The sequence below is a fragment of the Lynx canadensis genome, chromosome B2 (assembly GCF_007474595.2).
Source record: "Lynx canadensis isolate LIC74 chromosome B2, mLynCan4.pri.v2, whole genome shotgun sequence".
NCBI lineage: Eukaryota > Metazoa > Chordata > Mammalia > Carnivora > Felidae > Lynx > Lynx canadensis.
Genome location: NC_044307.1, coordinates 68,912,913 through 68,927,021, shown reverse-complemented (window position 1 = coordinate 68,927,021; position 14,109 = coordinate 68,912,913). Strand labels below are relative to the sequence as shown.

The window sequence follows — 14,109 nt, the reverse complement described above, 5'->3', positions numbered from 1 at the left end:
GCCCTCACTGTGCTCATCTTAACCCATTACTGGCTTCTCTCACTGTGGACTTCAGCTTAACCTGAGCTCATCTACTTTGGTTTAGACCAATGTCTCTGCAACCTTTGCTTTTAGACAGGTCTCCCATACAGAAAGTGACCAAACTAACCATTTCCTCTCTACCCAGCAGCTGGGATTCTAACCAGCAACCCCACCATGCACACTGACATATAAACACAACCCACACCCTCACAGGAATCCCACACACACTGTAATATAAAAGCTAAAAGTCATGTTATTATGAGTCTGCTCATTTTGCATACCTCATGATAAAGTAAATGGCTTTCAGTGCTTGGCTTCTCTGTTGCAGTGTAAAAACTTCATGTTGAAATGGCCTGTGTCACTGCCATGTCTAATTTCTACATAAGGATCTAATGAAAAGATCATTATTTAAAATACATTTAGAAGTGGTGCTGAGATGTGACAATATTTTTATTTCAAAAGAATGACCTATAGCCTTAATAGATTCAGTCTCAAGCCAAGAGAGAGTAGAGTTTTTTAAAACCACACTTAAGTAGGACTGCTAGAATAAGCAAAGAAAAATACGAGATGCCCAGCTAAATTTGAATTTCAGATAAATAACGAATAATTTTCATCTAGTATTTCATCTAGGAATCCTACATTTAAGTAGCCAACTGTTCTGTCAGCGAAAGGACTTCTTTAGGTTTATTTTGAGTGTAAAAGATGAGTGTTAAGGTGCTACAAAGGGAAGGAGTTAGGAATTCACTTTTACTGGTTGATGACATAAGGCAGTGGACCATTTTATTTTTTTTTATTTTTTTTTTTTAATTTTTTTTTTTCAACGTTTATTTATTTTTGGGACAGAGAGAGACAGAGCATGAACGGGGGAGGGGCAGAGAGAGAGGGAGTCACAGTATCAGAAACAGGCTCCAGGCTCTGAGCCATCAGCCCAGAGCCCGACGCGGGGCTCGAACTCACGGAGCGCGAGATCGTGACCTGGCTGAAGTCGGACGCTTAACCGACTGCGCCACCCAGGCGCCCCATTGGACCATTTTAATCTGGCTAACGTCTATACAGTAACGAAAGTGTGAGTAATAAGATGCTGGCCCAGAAACAGAATGCAGATTTCTATCATTGTGCTTCTTCCCAGACCCTTACCATCTAGAGAAGCAGCAACATCACGTCATAGGAACACAGGTTTATAAGCATTTATTTCCCCATGACACGAAGAAGTCCAATCAAATCACAGATAACCCTCGAAGACTTTTCGTTTACTCATCCCAGATCTTTCTATGGATGTCTTAGCCAGCTCAGGCTGCTGTAACAATATATCATAGTCTAGGTGACTTAAATAGCAGGAATTTATTTTTCAGTGTCTGAGGCCAGGAAGTCCAAGATTAAGTTGCCAGCTGATTTGGTTCCTGGTGAGGCACTTCTTTCTGGTTTGCAGAAAGAAGGATGCCTTCTCTCACGTGGCAGAGAGAGAAATCGTCTCTCTGCATCTCTTCTTATAAAGGCACTAATCCAATTCATGAGGGCTCTACCCGCATGACCTAATTACCTCCCAAAGACCCACCTCCAAATGCTGTCATATTGGAGATTAGGGCTTGAAAGTATGAATCTGAGGGAGATGCAAATATTCAGTCCATGACAATGAAGATTTGAATAAAACTGTGGTGTATATCCAGAGAGATCGTGGATGTTAGAAAACACCATTTATGACACTTGAATGAAGTATGGGTAAACACACCTAAGCATTCTCCCCAAGCGAGAGAAAAGAGGGTACTTCTCTGAAATCTGGGTACAATTCACCAGCAGGCAGATTTTATTTTAAGAAACTAATAAATATAATATGATTCTACCTTTCAGAGCTGTTTATCACTTGGAGTTTCAGTTTGGGTGATTGCACTCTAGTAAATTAGCTGACTGAGAGTCCAAAGATTATATCTGCATCCAGACAGTCCATTCATCATGCTTAGCATTTGGATTTCAACTCGGCTTTCCCACATATTTGCCAAAATGCTGCTGAAGTGATCACAGAAAGCTCCTTGTTTTGATCTGCCTAATGCCTTAAATATTGTCAGTGGCTCTGGATTTAGGTTTATTGGAATATTTTAATAACCCACCAATCTCTTATCTGAAAGTTTCATATAACCACTTTCTTAGTTCATAAATACTTACTGATTTGAATCTTGTCCCCAAAAGGGAGTAGACTTTGGTGGTTCAATGTGTTACCACCCAAGGAAGAAATGCAAAGTAGTGGTAGAAATTATCAAGGTATACTCATGTAAAAGTGAAAAGATCTTTCAGTACTATCAAATATTTAACAAGATGTATAGCCAATACAATGTTCACATTTTATGTGTCACCCACACCTTTACTTTTGCAAAAGGGAATTTTCAGGGGACAGCTTTCTGTAGGCTTAGAGAGTAGCAGTCTAGACAGAAAGAGAGGAAGGTCTCCAAACATTGGAAGTGATACATTACCTGATGTGGAAAAATGTTAGAAAATTCAGTGGAAAGTTTGAGAGTAATGACATTAAATACAAAGAAAACTAAGCAAATAAAAAAATCAAAGAAAACATTAACTCTAGGAAAACAGAAAGGAAACATAGAGCAAATAGGTCAGTGGTGAATATGTAAGTGATGGATATTGATTTAATAAGTCATTACCATATTGGGAAGATGGGGTGGTAGAAGAATGGCAAGTTATTCAGTCAGATTATCCAATATTGGAAAAGCATAATTTAAGTTTTAAGTGGTAAAACTACCAAAATGTGTTCACTGGTATCCAAAAAAATCCAGATGCATAAAATGCAGGCTTGCATGACTGGAAGGTGAATAAAATTTCTGGGCCCAAACTGCATAGCTAATTGGCTGGGAGTTCCAGATGGCAATGTGGGATCCAAATATGTTCCAATGCCATCTGTGTTTTGGCAACACCTGGTGACCTTGTCAGTTTTTACCAGCTGGTCCCTAGGTGTGTTGTATCTGGCTAGGCAGAAATTCCCGAAATTTTAGGTTACTGGTGGTCTTTTAGTGTCATCTTCCCAGAACTATTTGGGCCTGAACAAAATGGGTACAAGGACCCACCCTTTCTCTCCCTAGGTTTGGACAAGGGACTATCTATCCTTTCAATACCAATTTCTTGTTCTTTAAATGTATGACGTTAAAACAATCAATGCAAATGCTGTTTGTTTGTTTTTTTAAGTTAAGTCTGACTTTGGATTTCCTTTCTTTCTTTCTATTCTTTGTGGAAAATACTTGGACATAATGAATTGGACTCGGAAGCTTTTTCCACAGACAGTTCTTGGTCTCCACCTGCTTCCCTATCAGACACTCTACCTTTCTTTACTGCCTCAAGCATCTTCTCTCTGACAAATCAAAGTGTCACAGACATAATGCCCGTTGACCAAACAGTACTAATCCCAGGACTAACCATCCCCACAGATGATTACTCTACCATCAGCCAATCGGCTCTGGAAATTTCACAGCCATCTGCATCATCAGGCAGCCAGGAAATAGTGAGAGACTTAGATGTAATGGATATATCTGATGCTCCTGCCTCCTCTCAGCTACCAAGATTCAGTGGGTATGTTTCTACCCCGGATCGTTTCTTGGAGAATATCACACCTAGCCCAGCTTTACAGTACATCACCACTAGTTTTATGACCACTGCCAGCAAGGGCCAAGAGCTGGTAGTGTTCTTCAGTCTGCGAGTCGCTAACATGCCCTTCTCCAACAACCTGTTCAACAAGAGCTCTCTAGAGTACCAAGCTCTGGAGCAACAATTCACACAGCTGGTGAGTAAGCACTGATTCCGATTCTCTGTGTGTTCTTCCTTTCTGTGTTGTTACTTTATAATATAATCACTCTCTGTCTTGAGCAGTGAATGTTGAGAGAGACAAGCCTCTGAGATAGCTGTGGCTAAAGGCATTCAGCTAAAGTGTGGGGATGGATTCAGATCCAATAAGCAAGTAAGTTCTGTGGTCGACACTCCGGACAGACACTGCCACTCAGCCTCATGAGATCTTACCCTTAAGGTCTTTTCATTATAGTTCTTACTTTTTTTAAATTTTTTTAATGTTTATTCATTTTTGAGAGAGAGAGAGGGAGAGAGAAAGAGAGACAGTGTGAGAGGGGGAGGGGCAGAGAGAGGGAGACACAGAATCCGAAGCAGGCTCCAGGCTCTAAGCTGTCAGCACAAAGCCCAGCACAGGGCTCAAACTCACAAACTGCGAGATCATGACCTGAGCCAAAGTCAGACACTTAACCAATGGAGCCACCTAGGCACCCCCATTATAGTTCTTCCTATTTTAGTTTTCCCAGGGATAGTACATAGCCATTCAAGCATGGGATGTGGAATTTAAAAGCAATAGGAGCAAACTTTTCCTAAGTTATAACACCACAAGCTATTTTCCAGCCATCAAAACAGAAGGATTCAAAATTAGAAAGGTCCACAACAGATGAGGCCAAGACTTCAAGTGTAAGGACTCTTTTCTTACCTCTTCTTAAGTTCCTGTGAAACTAAAAAATAGCTAAATGGCTATCATCCCTGATCCCTAACAAAGAAAGTGAAATGATGATCATGATGGCATATATCTTTGATTATAAAATACCCCCCAAACTCACGTTTATTTTCTTTCTACATGTACAGTAAGAGAAATGTATATAATGAGAAAGGTTCAACTCTCTGATACCTCTGTACAGCCAATTAAAGTCAAGTACACAATGCATATCACAAAAATTGTAGAATTTCTGAAAATACCAGAAAAATATTTGTAAGCTTCATATAAGTTAAGCAACCATGCAAATTAAAGCCACATAAAAACCAAGTCTTCAAGTGAACTCTAAAAGAAAACTTTGTTTTAAGGTAAGACTTTGTGCTATCTCCCCACCCCCGTTCCCCACCCCCCCACACACACACACCCCAGTGTGGTAAGTAGATACTGGGGCAATCTCAGGGAACAGAGACCCAGTGCACCTAGCTCAGGTGTATTAATGAGGGTACATACTAAGCTTCCGTAGTGAAGAGATCAAGAATATAATAACTTAAGTATGGTGACAGATCATAGCTACGCTTGTGGCCAGCATAACATAGACTTGTCGAATCACTATGTTGTACACCTGAAACTAATATAACATTGTGTGTCAACTGTACTTCAAGAAAAAAAAAAGAATATAGTAACTTAAGTAAGATTCAAGTTTATATATTTGTCTTCAACGTGACGGATAGGGAAGTTCTGCTCTACAGTGCCATCCAGGGACTCACATTTCCTCTATCTTATAATTCTGCCAGCCCCCAATGTTATTTCTTCATTCACACAATCAAGGCTGAGGCACTGGTAAATCCCTGTTTCCACTTGAGAGAAGAGGCCCAGGGCAAGCAGTTTCCTAAGCAAGTGATACGAAAGTTACCCTCATCCCTTCCACTCATATTCTGTTGATGGGAACTAGTCACATGGCCACACCTTGCTGCAAGGAAGACTGGGAAATGTGGTCTCCAGCAAGGCAGCCTCATGCCAGTGAAGAAGAAAATGGATTGGAGAGACGGGGGCAGCTAGTCATCTGCATACCAGATGAAGACAGGGAATCCCACCAGAGGCCAATGCAATGCTAAGACACAAAGAATGAGCCCAGTCAGTGTAGGAGAGTACCGAGAGTAGACTGAGAAAAGAAGTTCCACGTTTTGTATAAAATTTCATTTTATTTTTACAATAAGCTGTGGGGGTTGGGGGGCTGGGGAATCATGGCTATTGGAATGTGGGCAGGGTCAGAGTTAAAATCCTGGTGGGGTGAGGACAGGCAGCAAAAAAAGTAGATCTGGGCCAAGCCTGGGAGATTTTAGCTTGCATCTGTGTGCTGTGTTTGTAGATGTCACTTCATGAATGAGGGGACCAACTTTCAGGGCCAAGAACAAAGCAAGATACTGCTGAGCTTCAGACATTTCTGCAAAATGATCTCAGGGATGGCTATGACTCCCAATAGGCAGGTGTGGGAATCTGAAACACAATGCCCTGGGGCCTACTTTTCAGATTATTAAATTACAGTTTGGGAAAAGTCCTTAGGGAACCACTTTTTCTTCTTCCTCACAATTCAGATAAGGGCACTGAGGTACAATGAAATGGAGAAATGGTTTGATGAAGGTCACACAGATAGCTGGTGACAGTTCCAAGACCGACACCCAAGTCTCCTGGCTGCCAGTTCCCTGCTGTTTCTACTACACAGCATATGAGTTGACCATGAAACATGTCCTGCATGGACAGACAAGCTGATATGTAAGCTGTTATTTCAATAGGGTCATTTCAATTGGTTGCTTCTAAATAAATGTCCCATTTATACAGCAGCAGGTCAGTCTGCTCCTGGGCTCAGTTTGGAACATGTTTTTATTTACTTGGTTTTTGTTTTGTTTTGTTTTGTTTTGATAACGGAACCTGGCAGTACTGCTTTGCTGACAGCATTGGCCTAGATTTTTAAAAATCCTCTGTTCTCACAATTCATCAGGAAGAAAATCACTTCCCATCCATCTCAATACACAAATAGAAAGGTGGAAATATGGCACATAATCACTGCAAACAGATCATTAAATAGTTGTGTTCTGGTCTCACATTAAATCCAGACACAAAAATAAAAACAAACAGGAACTGAAATGTATGCCTCAGATAATGAGAAGTGAGTATAAATGGAATTAGCGGCAGCTGAGCACTTAGAACACAGTTAAGGGTCAACCATCTTTTATTCTGCAGCTGGTTCCATATCTACGCTCCAATCTTACGGGATTTAAGCAACTTGAAATTCTTAACTTCAGAAACGGGAGTGTGATTGTGAATAGCAAGTTGAAGTTTGCTAAGTCGGTGCCATATAACCTCACCAAGGCTGTGCAGGGGGTCTTGGAGGATTTTCGTTCTGCCGCAGCCCAACAACTTGACCTGGAGATAGACAGCTACTCTCTCAACGTCGAGCCAGGTAAGATATTCCAACCCAGAAAATTGTGGGAGGTTTTTGGTTGTGTTTGTTTGTTTACCAAACAGTTCAACTTTGAGGCCACGAAATTCAAATTAAAGTCACACTTGATAAAATAACATTGTGGAAGCTAATGGATCACCTTATTAGAAAGGTGGGGCCCTCAAATATGCAGGTTCAAGTTTTCCTACATCAAAAAGTAGGGAACAAGCATACCTCTTCCTTCACAATCTGGGATTTTTAATCCCTCCCCCGCCCCCCCAGAACACAACTCCTGCAGTGTCTTAAGAGATTGTTTTTGTTGTTGTTGTTTTTAACATTTGCCACAGCCAACCTAATTTATATTCTGCTGGAAGGCAGAAGCACTCTGAGCAAACTGCAACAACTGGAGGGTTTCTACCTAAGAAACCTTCCAGTCATAGTTAACTATCAGCATTTCCTCGTAATAACACAATTCAGGATGAAACTGAAACAGCGTCCTGAGGAAAGAAAACTAATCATTACAGCAAAATTCAAACTTGGGAAAAAGCCACTGCACTATCACCAAAGAAAGAAGAAAATAATGTCCCTTCCCATTTGTACACCCCAGATCGGCTCCATGTGTGGGTTAAAACAAAGAAGTGTTAGATGTGAAGACGACTCTTAAAGATAATGGGGGTTAGCCCAGAGCTACCTAATAGAAAGCAAGCATTCATTCTGATAATAAAACATAGTGTGTGTACCATTGTAACCAGCCATGCCCAAATTGGGAACTGTTTCTACCATTAGTTTCAGAATTCTGTTTTCTAACCAATCAAGGGAAGTTTTTTTAAATTCCCTGGAGTGCCAGGGGGCAAGGCTCCAAATCTACTGCCAATGAGACCTTCCAGTCAGGTTCAACACAAAGCTTCCTAATTGGCTATGAATTAGTGAAGTGAATCTTTAACATCCTCTCTGGCTTTCTGTAAACTAACAATGAAGGCAGAGGGAAAAGGCCTTGGGCAAAATGCAAACAAAGAGGCTCAGTTGGGAGACACATATTTTGACAGAGCAGAACTTTGAGCAACTTTAAGAAAATTGCCTCCTATCTTAGTAAGGCATCGTTAAAAAGACAGATCACCCTTCGGCACTGAGCCTGGGAGTGCTTACCTCTGAACAGGGGCAGCTAAGAAAGCCCTGAGGACCCCCTAAGAAATTAAAGACCTCCTAAATGCTGGTAATATACTGCCTCTCCCCCTAAAAACTACCTCAGAACTGAGAAGGAACCAGGGAGTGCCTGGCAGTTAGGGTCAGGAGACCAATTTCCTCAGTCAATTGAAAGCAATGAACAGGGACTTACATAGGAGAATTTGGAAAGCCTAACAGAGGTGAGGGGCCAATTTCCTCTCTTCCTTCCTCCCTTGGAGAGCTGACAATCTGCTTAGAGACCCATCCGACAAATGAGAAGGTCAATATAAAGAGCCAAGTTGAGACAGGGGAGAACTCGGGTGTCCTGCTGGCTTCTCAATGGAGGTGCCACTTAAGTAGTACCTTAGAAAGAGAGCAGGAAGCTGGCGGTACATTGCCAAGGATGCATAAGGCCCTAGTGACGTTGGAAGGAAGCACAGCATAGCAATGACTTTGGAGGGCCATAGTCCTGAATGTGAATCCTGTGTACTAACAGCAGCACTCAATTTCCACAACTGGAAAAGAGATAGTAAACAGTCATGAGGATTAACTAAAAGAATATTTGCAACACCCAGCAGAATTAGAAAGCCAAATACAGATTTTATAAAAGTTAAAAATAAATAACAAGAAACTTTATGAATTCCCTATCTAAATCAAAATGGATAAATCCAATATCTAAAAGGGCTCCTAATTACCGTGAGAGGACACTGTGTCCACCTGCCCCCAAAAGCATTCCTTCCCAACAGTGGGGAGGTGGGGAAAGTAGAAGTTAGGAGCAGGCAAGGAGGGACAGGCAAGGAGTGGAGGTGCGCTTCTCCACCTGAAGCTAGAGATCCTGGTTTAGTTATTTCACCAAAGGCAAGGGTAGACTCACCCAAGTAACCAGCTAGTGCTTGATTATCAGACCTTGACCATCTTTTACATTCTACATGCTTGATCCAAAACAATAAACATCCATCCACCACCGGATCACACGTTGATGAATGAAAGTCAGTCCCTGCCCAAAGGAACTTGCAGGATGACCAAAGAGGGACACTTTAGAAGGACGCTGGGATCAGACATATGTCTTTTTTATCCAGAAAGACTTTGTAATGAGCACTTTCTGATATGCCACACTTAGCTGCAAATTTCCATGAGTCTGGAAATCACTAAGGCATAATGCAGAAAGCACAGTTTTCCTTTAAGTCCCATTTCATTGAGACCTGGTCTCTAAAAAGTAGAGAATCCTAGTCCCTCTGGGCTGGTCTCGGGCAGTGAAAGACAGCCTGTGGTAGTTGGTGGTGGCGAGGGCTGAGCATCCATGAAGACAGCCAGTACCATCAAAAAATAATTATTCAATGACTCTTGTTAAGATGGCGAGAAAGATTTTATTCAAGGACGGCCATCTTGATGTGTGTAGGAACCACTGCAGTGGGGCCTTGAGGTGGGGGAGAATGGACTTAACCCTCAATGTAGCATGGGCAAGTGGGAATTTATAGCCAAAGAGCAGCGTGGTGGGCAATAGATGGAAACTTACCAAGAGGAAACATCTGGGGTAAGGGCTGAATTCTGGCTAACCCAACCTAAAAGGATTCTTGCTAAAGGCAGGCCAGGATGATCGCACATCACCTGAGGGAGGGTGGAGAATGAGAAACCTGATTAGACATTGAGGGTGATCAGATATAAAGGATGGGGGATTCTAAGTAAGCCAGCTCAGTGGGATTCTTGCTAAAATTGGACAACAAAGAGAAACACTAGAGCCCAAAAGTGGAGGCCAAGCTGAGAAGAGAATTTCAGGGGAGGCTGAGTGGAGCTTGGTCCAGGAGAAACTTTGTCAGACCAGAGCTGGAGAGGCAGGATGCCAGCCACACACGTGTTGGTGGCAGCAGCAAGAGCTACCATTGGAGGGTCTGAGGAGGGAGAGGGGGCCACCCAAGAGCAAGCAGCCATCAGGCACCCACTCAGACAACACACACGCAAACACTCGCACCTCATCCTCAATTATCTCTGTTCACACCCTGGTCCAATCCAGGCAGGGACAGTCCAGACCCTAACACACCCACAACCATTGCTTCTGAACACAGTTAATGAACTTCTTACATCTATTAATCTCCTTATCTTATAAAACTTCTTGAACCTGAGTTTTAAAACACTATTCCAGGGGCACCTGGGTGGCTCAATCAGTTGAGCATCTTGAGTGGCTCGGATCATGATCCCAAGGTTTGTGAGTTCCAGTCCCGTGTCAGGCTCTGTGCTGTCAGTTCAGAGCCTGGAGCCTGCTTCGGATTCTCTCTGCCCCTCCCCTGCTCATGCTCTGTCTTTCTCAAAAATAAACATTAAAAAAAAAATTTTTTTAAGTGATATTCTAAAACAAACAAACAAATGCCCTGTAGTTACAGTAAAGTGTTCCTAGCATCGATCATCCTGTATAATTTTAGTTTGAGGGAATAGGTACAATATTAGTATTATGATAATAGAAAAGAAAAATGAGTGTCTAGATTTTAAAACGCAGGTGATTTTCAATAGTTTCCTTCCTTTTTTCTTTCTTTAATCTAGAATGTGACAGGTATTTTGCTCCCAGGTTTTCAATGTGACTGGCTGATCCAGATTTTCTCCTTTTGGTGGTATATTGGAGTGTAAGCTGTCATGGTGATTGACAAGCAAGCTGATTAAAATGTCCTCCTAGTACAACCAACTAATCGTGTTTCCTCTCAGGTCCCTGGACCCCAAATGAAGATAATTACATAGGTTGGACAACAAGGACTCAAATTTCAATTTACACAGTCCGTGGCTCTATTGCTGGCATAGTCTTTTCTAGTGTCTAAGGCTTGGGTACAGCAGTACCCATCCCCCAGCATGTAGTAAAAGAGGTCTGAGGGGCACTTATAATCAAAATCCCAGATAATTCTGGAAGGTCATTTTAGCAAATACAGGAAACTTCCCCGATTCAGGTCTGATCTTGCCAGTGTTTGCTTGAACTCACTAGTACTGGCCCAATCTGTTGAGAAAACTCTCTTTGAAAGAAAATTTAAAAAGGAAATATTTAGAGAGAAGAAGGACAGCTGCTAGAAATACTGTATGCCAGGAATAAATACCTAGCTTTGTCTATGGAAGAAAATCCCAGGAATCTATCCTTGGAAAACAGAGAAGGCATCCTATAATTTTAACCTTTTCCCAACCAGGATGGCCAAATACAGCAACATTTACTATGTGTCTTATCCCTTACCTTTCCCTTACCATCTTCTTGGGAGAAACAGGAGATCAGAACTAGGCTATAGAACACCGGAGGATCTCCTGCCTCATGAGTGTCCAATGTTGCCCCGTCCTGGGAGCCACCAGCCCCACCATCCCTTCCTCCTCCAACCCTTATCAGAGCATAACCCTTAAAACATGAAAAAACATAATTTTCATACAAACAGGTGTGAAAGTTTGCTTCACTCATTAATAAGGGAATCATTAGGATGACGAATCTGGTCTAAAGAGGCTCTGGAAATGGAAATTTTATATAGCCAGAGAAAAAAGGAGAATGATGAGTTAAGAATGGTATGCTAAATAGAAAAGAGAACGTATAATCATCTTATCTTACCCATTTTCTATACAATAACTTCTAACTCTATGGAGTTGTAAAATGCTATAACCAAAAGTAAATGGTAAATCAAAGTTACTGCCTTTTAGAGGTCGGCAAAGTGTGTCTTAGAGAGCCAGATGGTAAATATTTGGCTTTGGGAGCCAAAAGGCAAAATCGAGGATATTATGTAGGTACTTATGTAACTAAAACTGGTCTTAGCCCAGAAACCATAAAAATGTAGGCAGCTGGCAAGGTTGCCCACAGGTGATCCCTGTTTACTAGAGGGGATTGTTAGTGCTCCAGCACGACTTTTAAGGTTATGTGGTCAACTTCTCTCCTTATTTCCAAATGTTGGATGGTTTTCTTAAACCACCAGCTTCTTACTCCCTCTGGCCCTTATTTTTGCTGTTACAGAGAAGTTAGACAAGTCAATGACAATGCAATCATGATTTGAGACCCTGTTCATTCATATATTCAGTAAACACTTAGGGGTTATCTGGTACCAGTCAGGCACTATTACAGGCATCAGAACCCCCAAAGTGAATCCCTGCCCTCAAGGAGCTAAAGCCTACCAACGAAGAGAAACAGACACATATACAAAAAGCTCTAATCAGTCTACTAAATACGATAATCAGGTTATGAACAGAAATGTTATGAAGCACAACAGAGCAATTAATTCTACAGAGGCCAGGGAATGTCATGGCAGGCTTCCTAGATAGATGGCGATGTTGAGTGTGGTACCTTGGCAAATCCTGGGGGTGGGGGGTGGGGGGAGAGGACAGGCAGGGAGGTTGAGGAGGGGCTCCTCCAAAAAAGGCTGGAGGAAGATGCAGACACTTCTGGAAATTTCAGGATACTTCAGTTATTTCACTGTGATAGCAGCTTGGGACACAACGTAGGGAAGGAAGAGAGTTCAGCCTGGAAGGAAGAGAAAGGTGTGCTGAGCCAGCACGTTTAAAGCCAGGTTGTCTAAAAGCTCCTGTTCAATCTATTTATATCTACTTTGGTGTCCTATTTTTCTTTTTTCTTTTCTTTTCTTTCTCTTCTTTTTTTTATAACTGTGGTCTTTTACAGTTTAAACTTTAATAAAATCTTGTAAAACTCAAAAAGTCTTCAAAGTAAGTACCAAACAGCCCTTAAAGTATTCTCAAAATTACAAAATAAAAACATAGAGTTTATCATTCATAAAATACTTCCAATTTGGAAACTACTTAGCAAAAATATACAGGTAGCTACAAAAGGTGGATACATTAATTCATTTAAATGTTTTAATGCAAAAAATAAAGCAAAAATTAATAAACTAGCTTAAGGATATAAAAATACTCCAAAAATGTTTTGGGGAAGATGAGTTTTACAGAAATGGACATTTGGTGAACTGCCCTCCATCCTATGAAGTAGCTGTCTAGAGACCAGAGGCCAGTGCTGAAAGTATACATTTGGGAAACCTCAGTTGAAATCAGAGAACAGGTAAAAAATGGCCCAGGGCAATGTACAGGGCAGGAGAAAAGGAGAATCAGGACTGAATCTCTGAGAAACCCCAACACTTAATGGGGAATAGAAGGATTGTCGGTGAAAGGAGCCAAAGACGGTGTTGCAGAAGCCGAGGAAAGAGAAGAGCGGGAGAGACAGGTCAGCTGTTTCAGCAGCCATGGGTGAGCAGTGGATAGAGGCCATGTAAGTTGACGGTTCAGAGGTCATCAGAACCCTTCGCAGAAACAATCTGCTAGAGTGGCAAGAGCTGAGGCCAGATTTTAGTGAGGTTGGGATGAAATGGAAAATGGGAAAGTCAGCATGCCCTGTCCACCTCCTGTCTTACAACCTAGAACAAGGCTCCTACCCTCCCACAGACACTGGAGATAGGGGGTGCTATCTTCTTTGGTGGTTACATTTCAAAAGAGAGGCTCCTAGGTCCTTGAGAAAGACACTCTTGAGTTGTAATGCTGGCAAGAAGCTTCAAAGATGATGGACATCTCAAACGAGCAGAGAATGAATTTACAAGTACAAGTTTTCTAAACTAAGAAAGGGGAAGTCCGCAAGCTGCCGAAATAGCTCAGCTGGGAGAGCGTTAGACTGAAGAAAGGGGAAGTCAGGGGTCTAGAGTTAGTCAAGCAGAGGGGAAGGGGAAGGCAGTCTTGGTCAGAGGATTTACCATTTCTCTCTATGCCCTGATTTTATTATATTTACAGGCAGTGCTCAGACAGACCAATTATTTAGTTCTATTTGCAAAATTTGACAAAAAAATCCAATCAGGTCTTTTTCATTTATTTTCTTTTGGCCTAACGTCAGGGTGGAAATGTAGTTTGTGGTAGTAATGCGGAGAAGGGGGAAATATTATTCCATTGTTACGTTTAGACCAAAGAGAAGAGACATTGTGAAACTTCTCATGAGACTACTAGGGGGGCATCATTCCACATTCAGATCAGCATCTGAATTCCTGGATGTGTCCTCTAAATG

General features: G+C 41.7%; 1 protein-coding gene across 2 annotated transcripts in view; it reads left to right on the top strand.

The window, feature by feature from the left end:
- The window catches only part of IMPG1 (interphotoreceptor matrix proteoglycan 1), a 143,876-nt gene that overhangs the window by 110,919 nt on the left and 18,848 nt on the right, over positions 1-14,109 (top strand). For both annotated transcript variants that reach the window (XM_030314576.1, XM_030314575.1), the window contains 2 exons: positions 3,303-3,802; positions 6,746-6,965. In XM_030314576.1, the coding sequence (XP_030170436.1) occupies positions 3,303-3,802; positions 6,746-6,965 (720 nt within the window). The remainder of the gene's footprint in view (positions 1-3,302; positions 3,803-6,745; positions 6,966-14,109) is intronic.